At 38.7% G+C, this 17,011-nt stretch overlaps 4 protein-coding genes across 4 annotated transcripts; 1 reads left to right on the top strand and 3 right to left on the bottom strand.

Annotated features, from left to right (window-relative positions):
- The first annotated feature begins 528 nt into the window (after positions 1–528).
- Positions 529–4,261, top strand: LOC6650793 (adapter molecule Crk). The gene is made up of 6 exons (XM_002072544.4): positions 529–786; positions 1,249–1,371; positions 1,429–1,633; positions 1,696–1,824; positions 3,639–3,797; positions 3,860–4,261. The coding sequence occupies exons 1-6, from the start codon at positions 755–757 to the stop codon at positions 4,118–4,120; spliced, it is 909 nt and encodes a 302-aa protein (XP_002072580.2). The 5' UTR covers positions 529–754; the 3' UTR covers positions 4,121–4,261.
- A 1,611-nt stretch (positions 4,262–5,872) lies between these two features.
- On the bottom strand, positions 5,873–9,695 carry LOC6650792 (fibulin-2). Its single transcript, XM_015176879.3, is given in 15 exon segments — positions 5,873–6,085; positions 6,147–6,377; positions 6,449–6,537; positions 6,609–6,741; positions 6,806–7,061; positions 7,118–7,321; positions 7,380–7,517; positions 7,579–7,833; positions 7,894–7,951; positions 8,013–8,095; positions 8,148–8,453; positions 8,507–8,888; positions 8,891–8,917; positions 8,991–9,430; positions 9,541–9,695. Coding segments are annotated over 15 exon segments (2,862 nt in total). The 5' UTR covers positions 9,635–9,695; the 3' UTR covers positions 5,873–5,919.
- A 2,550-nt stretch (positions 9,696–12,245) lies between these two features.
- On the bottom strand, positions 12,246–14,065 carry LOC6650791 (protein yellow). Its single transcript, XM_002072542.3, has 3 exons — positions 13,730–14,065; positions 12,824–13,490; positions 12,246–12,770 (listed from the first exon to the last, which is right to left on the bottom strand). The coding sequence occupies exons 1-3, from the start codon at positions 13,969–13,971 to the stop codon at positions 12,273–12,275; spliced, it is 1,407 nt and encodes a 468-aa protein (XP_002072578.1). The 5' UTR covers positions 13,972–14,065; the 3' UTR covers positions 12,246–12,272.
- Positions 14,066–15,002: 937 nt separating this feature from the next.
- Positions 15,003–16,210, bottom strand: LOC6651170 (probable H/ACA ribonucleoprotein complex subunit 1). The gene is made up of 4 exons (XM_002072541.4): positions 15,604–16,210; positions 15,499–15,543; positions 15,400–15,438; positions 15,003–15,341 (listed from the first exon to the last, which is right to left on the bottom strand). Exons 1-4 carry the CDS (start codon positions 16,097–16,099, stop codon positions 15,235–15,237), a joined length of 687 nt encoding a protein of 228 aa, XP_002072577.1. The 5' UTR covers positions 16,100–16,210; the 3' UTR covers positions 15,003–15,234.
- Positions 16,211–17,011: the final 801 nt, after the last annotated feature.

Below are 17,011 nucleotides of genomic sequence, written 5' to 3'. Positions count from 1 at the left end.
ACACAATCATATATGTACATATATTTAAAGGTTTTCATTTTTCCCACATGTACATTGAATCAAATTACTTTTCTTCTAGTTATTTATGCTGTTCCAAATTATTTTCGCCGTCTTCAATATCCAAAGTTTGGATATTGAGTGCAGTAGCGGATCTATGGGGGTGAAAAAGGGTAAATTTGAATTCATAAAGTCGACCTTTTGACGTTCAAAAAGTAGACTTTTCCAACCAGGCATAGAAGAATTTAAGTGTTCAAGAATTCGCCAATTTGTAATAAAGCTGGATTTCTCGCTAGTGCTGGCGTGATTTGTTCCCTCTTTTTTTTGCTTTGTTCTCCATGATTTTCGAATTTCGATATCAAATTGATTTACATTATAGGCGCTGGCTGTGGGCTGCAACTGTCCTTTGTAGCGCAATATTTAAAGGAATGTGTTTGAACAAATTGATCAAAATAAGAAACAACACAAAACAATCGGCAATTAGCGAAAGTACTCGATTGCAACGTTATCGATATAGTATCGATTGTTTTTACAATTCTTGTATCCGTAAACAAAAAGAGAAAAGAAAATTTAATAATTTTTAATTGGCGTGCAGCAGAATGACCGGAAAACAAAATATTTAAGGAATCGTTTATAACTAAATCCGTTTTGCAAGGAGTTGGGTTGATGCTTCAGAGCAACCGCTTGCATTTGTGTCATGCTGACCTGACCTGGGCTTGGATTTGGACTTCATTTCAAAACAACTTCCAACTTTAAAATGGATACCTTTGATGTGTCCGACAGGAGCAGGTGAGTCAACTTAACGGCGGTACGTTCCGGCTAGCTGGACACCTACACAAAAGAACGTCTTGAGTACATATGTATGTAGATATATACATACATATGTACATGCATATGTATGTACGCACATGCATACCTACAGATACTGGCATGTACATATGCCAATTTAAAATTTACCTCATGTATGCACAATTCCCTTTGCAACAGTTTCATGTGTCAACAAGCTTATATCATAAAGCAAAATCTAAATATTTACCTTAAAACGTAGCCCGTTAGTATCTTCTACCTATCCCACGGAGTATCCAGTAGATTGGCCAACGCCTGTCGTGCGTTTATAACATAAATGTGAAGAATTTAGAGCTAGTTTTAGATAGCTTCAGTGTTTTTCGGCACTTGATTTCGTCTGTGGTAGATGTATAGGGATATATATATATATTGATCATATTAACAATAGTCTAATCTAAATTTTAGCTGGTACTTTGGTTCCATGTCCCGACAAGATGCCACTGAAGTGTTAATGAACGAACGCGAGCGTGGTGTTTTCTTGGTCCGTGATAGCAACTCAATAGTTGGAGACTATGTTCTGTGTGTTAGGTGAGTATACTGGTTATTTAAAAATCCCCAGCACATCTAATGTATCTTTATATTCAGGGAAGACACCAAGGTCAGCAATTATATCATTAACAAAGTGCAGCAGCAGGACCAAATTGTTTATCGTATTGGGGATCAATCTTTTGAGAATCTACCGCGACTATTGACGTTTTATACACTGCATTATTTGGATACCACTCCGCTAAGACGGCCTGCGCAGAAGAAGGTGGAAAAAGTGATAGGAAAATTTGATTTCGTTGGAAGCGTAAGCACCTAATGGTTTCCATTTGTAAGTAAAACAATTTCTATTAATGTTTCTATTTGCAGGACCAGGACGACTTGCCCTTTCAAAGGGGCGAGGTTCTTACTGTCATCCGAAAAGACGAAGATCAGTGGTGGACAGCCCGTAATTCTTCAGGCCAAGTTGGACAAATACCGGTGCCCTATGTACAAAGGGTATGCTTAAACGAATTTTTAAATGCCTGCGTACATTACAAGAATCGTTTTCATTGTCTGAGCTGAATATTATGCAATTTAATGTATATACTGCACCAAATATCAAAGAAGCTAACATCGGCTATGCCGAAGTTTATATACCCTTGCAGTCCTTGGCAATAATAATTTTACATGTTCAAAATTTGTTTTCTGCAACTCAATTCATCAATATACAAACAAAACAATTTTACTCTTTATACTACAATTTGTTCTTCTTCTTCCCTCATTCCCAAAGCAACGCACGCATACACATACACATACAGTTTATGTAGCGTTGCGTCTGTGTGTATGCATGTACTCTGTTGATGACGAAAGACGTTGTAGACAGCAAGCAGCGCTGCCTGCAGAGCTGGGAGCAGAGCCGATTATTATATTGACTGTAACTTGTGTTATATTTATCCGATCACATTCAAATTTAAGGATCTTTATATCCAATATTATCACATATGTAATTTTCATAGCGATACTTCAATTTTTTTGAAAATGTTTCTTCTACAGCTAAATGATATAGTGGTCCGATCCTGATGGTTTTCATACTTGATTTGCTCCAGATAATAAAAAGCACAGAAAAAAAATTTCAGCCCGATAGCTGAAACTACTATCTCATATAGTTCCAGAATAAACATTTTTGCAGAAATTGGAGTATCCCCATGAAACTTACCAATATAATAGTATTGAATATAAAACCTCAGATCCCAATTTTGAATCTTATCGGATAAATAGAATAGGTTTGCTTGGGGAATGATGAAAGAAGAAGAAAAAATTGTAGTAAAACGAGAAATAATGTTTTGTTTGTGTATTGATGAATTAAGTTGCAGGGAAAGAAATTTCAAAATGTAAAAATATTATTGCCAAGGACTGCAAGGGTATATAAACTTCGGCATAGCATAAGTTAGCTCCTTTGTTATTTATATACCTAGAATTGACTGGCAAATTTGATCGGGCGACTATAATATATAGCTTCCTTAAAAACAATTTGTCGAAAACAGTGACTTTCATCAATAACTTTATACTTTTGACAAAAAATTTATCGTTTTCCAGTTTAATAAAGCTGTTAATGCCTATGCCAAATTTTATCAAGATCGGACAACTATTATTATATAGGCTTCACTTGAACATACAATGTTAAAGTGAAAGCCTAAGATTGTAGGCTGTTCTTTTACGGAAATTCGACTTTTTAGACAAAAGGTTTTTTCCCTTTCAAAAACTTGCAAGTGTATACTAACTTCTTGGATTTCCTTAATATTGAGAGGGGATTGGGTCTTGTAAATCCAACGCAACTACATAATTGGTGTGACATTAAATTAACCTCCTCATTGCTTTAAAAATTTTCGATCCAGAATAAGAAAGTGCGATATTTTCTTTTCAGAAAACTTTCATTTTTGAGACATTCCTTTCCGATTTTGGACGTTTTTGTTAAAAATTTTAATTCGATTATTGCATTTTCCTGCGGTTTAGAGCCACTCAAAGTCACAGTATCGAAACATGTATCCGCATGTGCTCGCCACTGTATAACTGATATAATCTATTGCTTTTGTAATCGCACAGTAATCAAACAGGACAAAATGTTCAAATAATGTCAGAGTAGTCGGTTTTACAATCTAAAAGAAAAGATATATCTGCCTAGGGTTCGTTGCGGTATCTTATTAATTTAGCGAAAAATTGGCAGAGAATGAGTAAAGTGAATATGCATTATGTTTTAATTGGTAATGATTATTAATAGAAGTCTAATATAATTGCTATAATATTAAATAAAATCTTTTTTTTCATGACAGTATGAAGACACCATTGAAGAAGATGGCTTTGATAATGGAGTTCTAGGAGGAAGCAGCTCTACTATTACGCGCTGTAATTTATTGTCTAGCGGCAGCTCCGAACAGCCCATGGTACCTTCCAGCTCGACTACCAGTACTTTGAAAAGAACAGATTTAAATGTAAGTAATTCAGATAATCCTGTTTTTGGGTAAAATTTGTAATTTTCCCATTCCTTTATTAGCGTAAATTGCCGGCTTACGCTCGGGTGAAACAGTCAAGAGTCCCAAATGCCTACGACAAGACTGCTTTGAAGCTGGAAATAGGTGACATTATTAAAGTCACTAAAACTAACATCAATGGACAATGGGAGGGCGAGCTGAAAGGACGCAAAGGCCACTTTCCATTTACCCATGTTGAGTTTGTCGATGATTGTGATTTAGGCAATAACAGTTCGGACATTCGGATAAATACGGCCTCCAGCAACGATTGGGTGGAACAATAATACGCATGTCATTTCTCTGGGTAATTTGTATTTAACATTAAGTTCAAATGTATCAAAAACTTGCTAGTAGGTGGTGCATACCAATTGTTAATATATTAAACATATTGATTAATCTATCCAATATATTCGACTAAAATTATAGCTAACAAAAATTGGTTTACTTCGATTTGCTGGTGTGTTAAAGTGAATACATACCGTAAATAACATGGAAAAGGTGAAATTTCTATTCAACTCATACTCTTTTTACCAAAAATTCAAATTGACAGCTTGATTTTTGGCTTAAACTTGCAATCTAACAATAGGATGTCTGAACAATAGCAAAAAGAAATCTAATTTATATGTTCGTCCGCCTATATCAACGCAAAGTCCTGGGCATTTAAGACGACAAGCAAAGATCAATCTTTGCATACTGTAGGATTTATATATAACGGATATTGTATAGTCGGTTCAGATTTCATAGGAACGATCGATCAAAAACAGTGAATTATTATATTTGTCAGTTTAATAATGCTTTTTCTTACATTAGATGCCTTGCATAGTTAGTCTACTAACTTTGGCTTGTATTACCCTTTTGGGGTTCTCTGCGTTGATTACAACCTCCTTACATAGTAGAGCCGACTTTTCGACCTCATGAAGTATATATATTCTTCCTAAGCATGTAGAGCTGAGGCGATATAGCCATATCGACGGTGCTCTCTTCCATTCGTATGCTCTTCACACCTTTAAATTGAAACCCGTTTGTAATAAGATTTGGTACTTAAGATTTTTATTACTTGTGTACAAATCATGCGATTCAGACCACAATATCGTTTTGTGCTATGCGCTAAATCAGTAAAGGAGTTATATTCTATGTCGTTGCTCGAAATGAACAAGCAAACGTTGCACACACAAATTCTGGTATATATGTATTACGGAAAAAGAATAACCCAATGTTAACCTAGTTTTGGACTAAGTTGGCTTATTTCGGGAAAAAGATTTAGAAATGTCGATAGCGGCTGCCTATATATATTTTTAATTTTTAGCGGTTGTTCCAATATAAATGAGAGCACAGAAGGGTCCCATAAGGCCAGCGCAGAGCAACCTCAGGATCGAGGATCCACCGTCCACTGAAAGCAACATGGGGTGCCGGCTAAAGAAGGGCCGCGTCATCACAAGCAATGGCATTGGCTCAAAGCCACTCTGATAAACGATCTCTGCGAATAAGTTCTATGTGAGCATATTTATGGATAGCCAAGCCGCAATGAAGGCCACCCATTCGACAACCTGTCTTAGCAAAGATCGGGCACAATGCGAGTAGCCACAAACTATCGTCCCAGATTGGTCAATACCTCGAAAAATTAATGTGCACCACATTCAGAAAACGCATGGAACCGGGAGTTGCCTTACCTGGCCATACCAGGCTTATGTGGGATCTCCAGGCGGAGATGTAGTAGAACTCTTTAATATACTAACATCTTCTCATTTATTTGATGGTGAAAAATTCAGAGATTTCGCTAAAATAAAGCACTAATTGTAAGAAGAAGAAGCGTGTAAAGTTTTATTTTGTCTCGGTGGAAATCTTGAAACATAACCGCCTTTTGCCTTATCCTATGTGAAAAAACACTCCTCGGTGATAAAATTAATTTACACAAAAATTGAATTTTTTCTTGAATAGGCTTTTAAGGTATTCATCCATCACGTATTTTAAATTAAGAATACAAAATTCAACAAAACATTTTGTGCCCAATCTTTCCGAAAAGAACCAATAAAGAATTTATGTTCCTTGACTCTAATATTATTTAAAGACACAGGTAGTGCCTTTAGAAAGGGTATTGCGATACAAAGAGAAACAATTTGGCAACGCTTTTTCCTCGGGGCATTGCGTTCGTTGTGAAAACCGTCATGCTCAACTCAAGCTCAATATCCTGGGGACCGTCCAAAGCCCTTTTCAACAAGAGATTCACTTGGTTATTGCTCTTCAACGTACTGCAAGTACACAAGGGTAAAAAGTGCATTGAGAGGAAGACAATCAACAGTTGACACTTACTCAAAATGACTTTCGGTTGCCCTTTCAATGTTGGGGGCGGCTTGAATTCGCACAATCTTTAGGTCAAATTCAATGTTGTTGTACCATATTGGCCCACGCAAAGTGAATATAGTGCGCCCGTCTGGAGGAACCATTAATTTGGATACAAATGTAATGAAATTATAGGTATACGCAGAAGGCTTTGTGTAGCAGTCTTCTCCTTCACAGTATGTGGCCTTTTGTCTGCACCTGCTGTGGATATGAATTAGCAAGAAAATGGGGAATTGCTGGGTTTAAAGTTGACTAGTTTACGCTAATCTTACTTCTTCTGTTCGGGATCGTTCATATATCCATAGGGGCAGTTGATGGTCGTGCATTTAAAGCTCCCTCGTATATTTGTACATATATCATGCTTGAAGCATAAAAAAGGCCGTTTACATACATAGTACTAGGTGTATATACATATGTACCTAAAAGACTTACCCGACCGGTGCACACATGATTTTCGGTACTGCCCTCACATTCATCAATGTCGCGGCAAGTTTTTTCGTCTGCCGCCAAGGTGTATCCACGTGGACACGAGCACTGATAAGATCCAGCAGTGTTGACACAAGAGCTGCAATAGCACCGAGTGAAAAGATTAGCATTGACTAATTCGATCCTTTAGATTTTTGATGTACCCCATGCATAGCTTGTAGTCCTTGTGAACTTCGCATTCGTCTATGTCGTTGCACGTGCGATTGTCTTGTCCCAGTTGATATCCCATGTGGCACGAGCACCGATAGCCACCCCAAAAGTTGACACACTTCTGTTGGCAAAGGCCAGAAATAGCTTCGCACTCATCAACATCGAAGCATTGAGCTGTAGAGTCCCCAGAAGCCTGACTATTGTCAGTCTTCTTCTCGAATCCAGATTTACATTCGCAGTAATAAGAACCTATGAGTTGTAAATATTATTTAGGCTTTCTTGTCAGGTCTTCAATTGTAAATCACCTATAGTGTTGAAGCAGTTTGCATTGGAAGGACATACACGCTGGGCGGAGGTACATTCGTTGATGTCGACACAGGTATCGAGACCGGTGGATAGACGGGACATCTGATGACCCGTATGACAAGCGCAGATATAGCCTCCATTGCGATTAAGGCATTTTTGCGTGTCGCCACAATTGTGCTCTCCCGTCTCGCACTCGTCAATGTCTATTTTTCAATGAGAATTGTTAAAATTGCATTAGTCTGATATTCGAATGTCACTCACCAATACAGGATGTTCCGTCGGGAGTCGATTTGTAGCCCCCGGAGCACTGCAGTAGGCTCTCGCATCTGTAGTGGCCATTGGTATTTATGCAACGCTCGTGGCTGCCACATGGTTCTCCTTCATAGCACTCATTGATATCTGAGAAAATCCAACACGCTAGAGTAGTATCGAAAATTCAACGATCCCATTTCATATTTACCAACACAAGCCCCAAGGTGGTTTCGGTTAAACCCTGTTGCACATGGTAGTCGCTTGCGGGAGGTCAACCCTCCATATGGGTAGCGCAGATTGGGTGATTTCTCAACAAGCGGCGGCCGGATTGTGGTGGATGTGGTTGTCGTCGTGGTTGTAGTGCTGGTTGTTGTTTTTCTATGACATCGAAATGAGCCCTTGGTATTGTAACAGTCGTAGCTGATTGGACAGTTGTGGGTTCCCAAGGCGCACTCATCGTCATCTGCATGAAAGAAAAATTATAATTTTAAGTGGTTAAGAAACTAAAGGAACACTATTATACCGTCGCAGATTCCAGTTTCAGCATTCAACGTATAGCCCGTACCACAGCTTTGGAGCCGCTATAAAGTAATTGATACATGTAGGAAAACTAACACCCGTTTAATTAAACGCAATTCGTACCGTGCAAATGTATGATCCGATCGTGTTATCGCATCTCTGAGTTGGCAGACAGTTGTGATTGTTAATGGAGCACTCGTTAATATCTGCAAGGTGCGAACTATTGAGTGCTATCAATGAATATTGGATTAGACATACCGACACATCGATCTTGGGTGACATCCAGACTGTAGCCAGCCTGGCAATGGCAGAAGAAGCTGCCCAACGTATTTCTGCATTCCTTATGCAAATGTATATGACAGTTATTGGTCGTGTTTTGGGCACATTCGTCAATATCAACACAGCTCCCGTCGTCCTTTAAGTAAAAGCCACTTCCACACTGGCTGCTGTCTAAAGTGTTCGGAGAGGGTAGTAAACTTTTGATGCATTTATACCCGCCAGGATAGTTGGTGCATTCCTGATCAGCATCACATGGCGACGGCGATTGCTCGCACTCGTTGTCATCTACGAAGGGGATAAACCAATAAAACGCTAAGGTAAAAAAAACAATTTCCCACCTTTACATTCTTCAGACTTTTCGTCGAAGTGGTAACCGGAGGAGCATTCGTTCGTCTTCACATTGAGGCAGTGATATCCGCCAATTGTGTTGTGACAATATTGTGTTGTTTTGCACTCATGCAACTGCTCCTTACACTCGTCTATATCAACGCATTTGCCCTGCATTCCATCCAGGCGATATCCGTTGGGACAAAGATTTTTCTTCTCAGATATAGCCGAACATGTAACGTTGTTTTCATCCAGTTGAAATCCTGGATGGCACTTGCACTCGTAGGCTTCAACCGTATTTTCACAGATTTGTGCACAGAGATTCGGAATTTCACCACAAATATCATTATTATCGCCAGTGAGAACTATTGTTCCATCTGCTGTTTCTCCACTTTCAGTATCGGGAGTTCTCCCTCCTGGGGCTTTCTTCTCTATTTCCAGATCCTCTTCCACTTCGTCGTCATTGTCGGGGTTATTAGAGTCATCATCAATAACAATGTTCTCATCTTGATGCCTGTGCTTGGACCCGGAGTAATTGGGAAAGTAGCTCTCAGCGTCGTCGCAACAGAGGCGATATGACTCAATAGCCGAAAGGAAGGAGAATAACGGGTCTCTGCAATTTTGTTGACTAGCCTTGACAGCCAGTCCAACTTGGCAGGCACGACAGCAGTCAGCATATGCTCCGGTCGTTGAGCTTGAATTAGCTGGCGGAAATTTATTACAACGTGCGCCTTCTATTGCAGCCAAGCGACCCAATTCACAGCTCAAGTGATCAACCTCGCGGGAGCAGCATACCTCAAAAGTTGAGTGGCACAATCCAAGCCAAAGAGCTGGAATGCTATTGACCTCGGAGACATTTTCACAGGAATTGGCCGTACGCGCTTGTCGAAGACCACTAATACAGCATCTCCGTATATAGTCGGAAATTCTCTCTTCTAAAAATGAAAATTTTTGTCGCTGGAATGATTTATTTCTCTGCCTTTCTTAATTACTTTTGAGAAAGTTAAAATTCTATTTCTCAATTGTAGTCTTAATTAATACTCACCATCTGCCAGGGTTTCACCGGGATTGTGAACGACGACGACAACGACGATCAATAATATTAAATGAATTACGGTACACTGCGTTGACGATCGCATTTTGCGGCGAACGGAAGTAAAACCTGGAGCGCAATATTTAGCCCACTACAAAAGCGTGAAGCGAAAGAACTATGAATGATTCTTTAGTGATCAGCCTTTCTACAATCATCCGCAGACACTGTCAAAAGATACAGATATCTCGTACATACTATGTACATACAAATACATACATACGTAGAAATTTATTTACATACATATGTATGTACATGAGTATGTATGTATATACATATGTATGGCCATAGACTGCTAAGCAAAGCAGAAAGATAAAATTGTGGAACAAAAACAATGAAGAGTTAGGACTTGGGCTTGTCTGTACACCCTACGGAAAATCGGTTATGTTTTCGACGATCCAATGGATTGAAATTCGGATATGTATGTATCTGTAACCCGTGTATATATGTATGTATGCATATGTTATCACAAACATTACATAAACATTTGTGATTATAAGAGCGTCACGCGCAAACCTCTGAAGGTAAGCGAAGCGAAAGGTAAATGGGGTTCAAGGCTGAAGTCGGATCCTAAGATTTAAAAAAAAAAAAAAGATAAATGCTATGAGCTCTTAGCAAGCATGTAAGCAAACAAGCAAGATAAACTACGTCGCTGTCTTAATAATTACACATAATCTTTTATCAAAAAAGTACATAAAGTGTTTGACATACATTTGTATGCACAAGAAACATATGTATATTTATTATGAAACGGACAGGAACATCCCGAACGAGATGTGTGTACATACATGTGATCCAAACGTTCAGATGTGGATAAATTGATTTTTAGTGTAACTTAAAAACTTGTGTGACATACTTACATTGTATGGAAACACTGTATGTACATATGTATCTTAATTTATAAAAGTTTATAATTTATAAAAATTTAAAAAAAAATCGAGAGAGAAGCAATCTTTGACTACGCCGAAGTTCATTGAAGTGCTTGTCATTGTTTAATTCATTCAATAAATTTTCATAAATAAGCTTTGTTTTCGAAACTATTTTTTTATACCCTTGTATATTAGTATATATATTCTTGATCAGCATGAGAAGCTGAGTCGATATAGCCATGTCCGTCTGTCCGTCCGTCTGTGCAAATCAACTTCACGCCGCCATCTTAAGAGCTATCGGGCTGAAATTTTCTGCGCTTTTTATTATCTGGAGCAGATCAAGTATAAAAATTATCAAGATCGGACTACTATATCATATAGCTCTAGAAGAAACATTTTCATAAAAATTGGAGTATCCCCATGAAATTTACTAATATGATAGTTTTGGATATAAAACATCAGATCCCGAAATTTCAATCAGATCCGATAAACATAACACAATTTACAGTCAATATACATACATATGTATGTAAATCGGCTCTACTAGGTCATTGCTTGAAACCCACAGAGCAGTTGAGCACACGTATACACACACAGGCGCAACGCTACGTAAACTGTATGTGTATGCGTGCCAATCGCAGCATGCAGCATGGGGAAGAAGAAGAAAGAGAAATGGAAATGATGTATGGAAGGTTTTGTCTGTGCATTGATGAATTGATGATACAGAAAAAGAGTTTGAAACATGTAAAAATATTATGGCCAAGGACTGCAAGGGTATATAAACATCGGCACAGCCGAAGTTAGCTTCTTTGATATTTTTACATTAAGATTTTTCTATATTTCCACTAAGAAATTTCTCAATGAAGTGCGCCTTTCGATCGCCGGCCTCTAGGGAAGTGGACCGATCAGACTAGTTGTCACACTTGAACTCAATAGATACCAAGTATTATTCCAATAGCTTTACTTGAGGGCGTGAAGTTTATAAGCACAGACGGACATGGCTAGATCGGCTGGGAAAACGTCTGCTTCTGTACTTGGCAAACGTGTGAGCAATTTTATAATACCCTCTACAAGGGTATAAAGCAAATAAAGTTTCAAGATATGTAAATATGTATGTATGTATCTGCTCTAGTTGCACATATAGAATGAAATGGTTCGTTTAAATATCTAAAATGTATATAACCCCGACCCCGTAAAAAATATATATTTCTTGATAAGCATTAACATTGGCGTCGATCTATTCAACCCCGTCCGTCCGTAGAGACTATTCCACCTGGGTCCTGACATACCAAATTGACAAATTTAATCAAAATCGGACGACAATTTCCTTCGTGATATCAACTGCGTTAAGATTTGAATCCGTTTTTCGGCAATAAACCTATAGGCAGGGAGAGAGTAACGCAAGACTTTGCAGAGATCTGCAAAATCCGCCATGGCTTGCTTTTTTGTAGATTAGCATTGTGTGCGCAGGTTAATTCTAGCCTCGCCTCCGTAATTAAAATTAAGTTCATTATAAAAGAGAGTATAGGGTAAGTTCCATAGCCATTATAGCCCTGGATTCAGGCTGTCTACAGATTTTAAAAGCAACAGCTGCTTGATCACTTGTATGAATGCATCTGAATTTATAAAATCCCTGCTTGTGTACTCTACACAACAATACTGGCTAAGTGACTTATCTGTGCCTCGATCAATGACTATAATTGTAGACAAATTATCTTGTCTGGGATCGTAAAGATTTCGTAAACGCCTATTCATAAATCCGAACCCGAACCGAATATTAAAGATTCAGCCTTATGAATACATTTATTTGTTTATTTTCTAATAGCATTGACCCTCTTCTATCGATACAATCGCTGTTTTTGATGATCTGCTTATGAGCTTGTTGTTTGGATCGCATATGGCTGGAAGGCCACCCTGTGAGGCGACTCCAGTTCTCAGAATTCGGAAATTAATATCGCCATAATCAAGCTGACTGTATAAGTAAATAGGAAGGCGATTGCTCATGATCCAAACACCCTGATCTTCCTCGTTGTCGACCTTTAAGTCATTGGGGAACTGAATTACAGTTGAAGAGTTTTGGGCATCAAGGAGTAATCCCAGGTTGGAGCGTATGTAGGGCTTGGCAGTGTCCCAGCAACCGATGTTGTCCCGATGAACTTGTGTGTAAAACATTACGCCATTACGCGCAATTCCAGATGTTGAGGATTGCCCATTGAAACCACGATCGCCGATAGGAAAAAAATATTGGGCCACATCCTGAGTGCCATTCACCCATAAGGACTCGTTCAACAAAAGATCGGTGGACACCATGAATTCCTACAAATCTAATATATGTAATAAATATATATAAAATATCGAACTCCACCCACCTTAAAGCTGGCCATAGGGTGGAAGTACAGCACACGTTGTCTACTTATCGGATCGAATGACAAACTCATCCCAAAAACTCCGTCTAGCCATTGAAAGTTCAGCCCATAGACTTTAAAGTCGGCTGCAACTGGGTTAGGTGAAAAGTTAAAATTGGTTACACGCCAACTTCTGTTGTTCTTTAAGCTGAAGACAACAATGCCAAACCGCCAAACATCGGTGACAAAAGCATGTGTGTCGTCGCAGCTATCGCGCACATCTACCACGATGTTAGAGTACAAGGATTCCTCTTTGATCTGGGATTGAGGTAGAGTGTAGCTAACAATCATTTGGTCAGTAGTCAAATCAAAGGCAACTATTTTCGGGGGACATATTTGTCGAAGACTGATTGTGGCATTTACAATGCCGGAGTCGATGAGCCAGAGGCGTTGACACGAATCTATTGCAGTCCGGTAGACGGAGATTAGCTTCGAACAGTCTGGGTTAAAGGGATCTCCATGCGCCTCCCAGTTAGGGTATGGATGTAAATTTGGAGACGTCTCTATTGCCGGATACGGCACAGTGCTCAGACTGGCAGGAACACCATCACGCCAACGCGGTGTCGTTATAAAGAGTCGATTTCGATGCACATCAATGCCTAAGGGCAGGTTATTTTTCGGTACGAATTCGCTGCAAATTGAATGGGAATGAAATGAAACTATAATGTGAGCAGCACGCACGCCTTTAGCAAGACAAGGCCAGTACCATTTACCACCATGAATGTACACATACATATGTGTGTATATACACACATACATATATTTGTATACATACACATGTGAGACACAAACGGCCAAGTTGAAGTCTTGTCCGATATCAACTTGTTGGACGAGGAAAGCATTTAATTTTATAACGTTTTCGATATATACCCATTCGATATTGCACGTTGCCTTTTGACGAAGGTTGGATACTCAAAATCTAAGTATTTCCATTCATTTACAACCGTGAAAAGAGGCTGGATGGATGGATGGAGGCCGGATGTCAATCCTAGACGATGTGGGAAAATTTCCTCTAAGTTTTTCTCAACCAATGTGCCATCGCTTAGGCAAACCAAACTTATTCCAAGGCCAATGATACAAAGAGTCGTAATGGTATTAGATAATAGATTCATTATTATTGGATTAATTGTTCAAGTGAACCGTCGAACCCGTTTACTGTCTGCGGATAAATGAAATCGACCAATCGATGAACACCACCTCCCAGTTTGAACAACAAAATCGCACTGAATGCTAGCTGCAAACTAGTTGATCGTTGCAAACCAAAAACGATCGAATGTAGTTTTTATGAAAGGTGCCGAAATCAAATACGGTTCAGATCAATAGCTTTATTCATAATTTGGTTTTTGCGCATATTGTTACCAAACTTAAATTTTGATAATCATTTGTAAGCCAAATTCGTGAGATTTTTTTAAACATGTTTTAACCTTATGAAACAATGTTTCCTAGCCGAACCATAAAAATGTTTTTTATGATAATTCAGATATAGCACTAATACAAATAGAGTGCTATATCGGAATTATCAAAAGAAAATATCACTTAAAACTTTTTAAACAATTGGTACCACTGTGAAATTATTTTAAATTAAATAAGTAAGTTCTCGACTTATTTATACCATGAACCAAATAAAACAGAGTTCAAATGAATGTGGATATAATAGTTACGTCCGTTAAATTTAAATTTTCTACATGGGTGAAATGTCACAGAATGGGCATTTTCTACATGAGTTGCACATGGTGACTCTCTTCCAGACGGACGCATTAGATTATTATTTTAGTCTTGCGACGTATTCTCTTTGACATTATGCAGAGCTGATAGTACTAGACTGGACTTCTTTAATTGCATAATGGATGCACCTTAACGAAAGCAATGTTAAAAAAATTTGTATTTCGAACTAATATGCAGGCTTTACATTAATGCAATTGGTGACTAAAACAACGTTTTCCCTAATTGAAGAATTTGTTTTTTAATCAATTCAATCAATAGCAAAAAAAGTAATTTGTACGGAACACTCGACCAGGACCCAGAAACTGAAAGAGAACCAACACTTTTGTTTGTCTTTATTATTAATACATATATTATATGTAGTTATAGTTTAGTGTTATAGTTTCAGAGCATCCGGGAGTTTTAATAAGGGTTGCTATAATTTTTCTGTTTTTAGATGTTAATGGTTTATTTTACAAAAATTGTATTACAAACGTAGGATAGGATTTCAAAATGTCATCTGCGTTATATCTACATACGTCGACTCTTTGTTAACTGCAAACTAAAATTATTCATATTTCATTGGAATTGAGCTCCACTAATTTACAAACAAACGTACATACTGTCTTATATTTCTATGGATAATAATTAACGCTGCTAAGATTATTATCAAACTACCAACGTCCGCGACCGCCACCCCCGTTTCCGCCACGACCTTTGTTGAAGTTGCCGCCTCCACGACCGCCGCCCCCTCGGAAGTTTCCGCCGCCACCACGTCCACCTAAAAAATGTTTATGTATTTATAAACGGATTTCAAATGCAAGGCAGAAACCTCTTACCCGAACCACCTCGGTTGAAGCCGCCTCCACGACCGCCGCCTAAAAAAGATGTTTTGTGAAAAAGTTTTATGTTCAGAGCTCAATGCAATAATTTTTTACCCGATCCTCCTCTGTTAAAGCCACCTCCGCCTCCGCGACCACCACCTAAAGAGAGAAAAATATGTTTAATTGCTAACCCAGGAGGGAAAGTTACTTAATAGTTACCTGTGCCACCACGGTTATTTACGCCACCCTTTTTCTTGGCGCCCTTGGGCTGCGGAGGTTTTGGCAAAAATCTTGAAATCGGCAGCAGCTTGCCCGGATCAATGAAGAGCTTTTGTTGGGGCTTAAAACTGTTTGCATAAACATTTTCTGACAGCTTTATAGAGACTGAATAGTCCCGAACAGTGCCAAAGATTTCGTCGATTTTGCCAACCTGCTCTTTGTTCTCCAAGAATATAGGTGCATTGAAGTATGGTACATCGTCGATGTCCACCTTGCAAACAAGATCATTCTGGCATGTGTAAACAAAGTTGCCGATCGGAATGACCCGCTCCGGCGGGCCTTGATCGAATCCTCCTCGTCCACCGCCACTACGAAAACCTCTTCCTCCGCCGCCACCTCCAAAGCCTCCTCCACCGCCGCTGCCCCTACCACCACCGCCACGAAATCCTCTGCCGCCGCCACCGCCTCCGCCACCACGGGGTCTTCCGAATGCCATTGAAATTTAAAAGGTTTAAAACGTGTTAGATTCAAATTAAAATCAACAGACACAAACACGTGCGCGATTGCCTCTATGAAATTCGTTCTTTGGAACCAGTTCCAGGTCTGATTCCCCGCTTTGTTAGAGTTGCAAGGTTACCCATTGGCTTAGTACAGGGTATTCCCGGAGCAGAAATCTGGTCCGTACGTAGAAACGGTATATTCTTTAAAAACACAGAACATTTTCTTTCATTAACAGGGTCGAGAAATTAAATTTATGTTTGTTTAAATTTTTGTTAATTATGTATTTGATGTCACGGCTTCTCTTTAATTTTTCATTATTTATTTTTTACCACGGTCTGCAGTGTAAATTTTACTTTACATTGTATTGCTAAGCAGTGATGTCATTTTTTGTTAGGCCAAAACAGCTAAATCGACTCAAGAAAACAGCTAAAAAAAGCTGAATCTCCGGGAAAAAAAGTCGAAAAAAAGCTTTTTAACGTATCAACGGTCATCCTATTTCGGATTTTGGATTTAACCAAATTCACTTGGCTAAAAACCCTTTCCACTTCGGCATTCGACCAAGGCAGTGACAATATTTGAAGAGCAACTAAAGCCACTTCATGAAATCTGCAGTTTCCGCCAGAATCCCGGTATTTTATTTCATTCATTCCAGAACTTAACCGTGTCGTCGACATTTTCCCATTGTACTTGCCTAACTTCATAGTACTTACGTTCAATTTGGTCAATATTGGGAGTATTAAAATACTCCAGGATCGGAGTGATGCTTTTGTTTTTGATTTTCAAGATGTTTTCAACAGAAAAAGCATCAAACTGTTTTAATATATTAAAGTTGTCCGGCAATCTAAAATTGACAAAATTGTATTTATAACAATTAAATAAAAATAATTAAATATTTACCTTTGCTTCA

Source organism: Drosophila willistoni, chromosome 3R (genome assembly GCF_018902025.1).
Source record: "Drosophila willistoni isolate 14030-0811.24 chromosome 3R, UCI_dwil_1.1, whole genome shotgun sequence".
NCBI classification, from domain to species: domain Eukaryota; kingdom Metazoa; phylum Arthropoda; class Insecta; order Diptera; family Drosophilidae; genus Drosophila; species Drosophila willistoni.
Note: the sequence above shows the minus strand (reverse complement) of the source record. Positions and strands in the feature narration are given on the sequence as shown.

What these genes read in the sequence shown, in the direction of transcription:
- LOC6650791 (XM_002072542.3), bottom strand. Translation starts at nt 13,971, where the DNA reads ATGAATCTATTATCTAATACCATTACGACTCTTTGTATCATTGGCCTT. An exon ending in CAACGTGCAATATCGAATGG is followed by an intron (nt 13,491 to 13,729) that starts GTATATATCGAA and finishes TTCAATTTGCAG; the next exon opens with CGAATTCGTACCGAAAAATA. An exon ending in ACCCTATGGCCAGCTTTAAG is followed by an intron (nt 12,771 to 12,823) that starts GTGGGTGGAGTT and finishes TTAGATTTGTAG; the next exon opens with GAATTCATGGTGTCCACCGA.
- LOC6650793 (XM_002072544.4), top strand. Translation starts at nt 755, where the DNA reads ATGGATACCTTTGATGTGTCCGACAGGAGCAG. An exon ending in GACTATGTTCTGTGTGTTAG is followed by an intron (nt 1,372 to 1,428) that starts GTGAGTATACTG and finishes CTTTATATTCAG; the next exon opens with GGAAGACACCAAGGTCAGCA. An exon ending in AATTTGATTTCGTTGGAAGC is followed by an intron (nt 1,634 to 1,695) that starts GTAAGCACCTAA and finishes TTCTATTTGCAG; the next exon opens with GACCAGGACGACTTGCCCTT.
- LOC6651170 (XM_002072541.4), bottom strand. Translation starts at nt 16,099, where the DNA reads ATGGCATTCGGAAGACCCCGTGGTGGCGGAGGCGGTGGCGGCGGCAGA. An exon ending in CTTTAACAGAGGAGGATCGG is followed by an intron (nt 15,439 to 15,498) that starts GTAAAAAATTAT and finishes CATCTTTTTTAG; the next exon opens with GCGGCGGTCGTGGAGGCGGC. An exon ending in CTTCAACCGAGGTGGTTCGG is followed by an intron (nt 15,342 to 15,399) that starts GTAAGAGGTTTC and finishes AACATTTTTTAG; the next exon opens with GTGGACGTGGTGGCGGCGGA.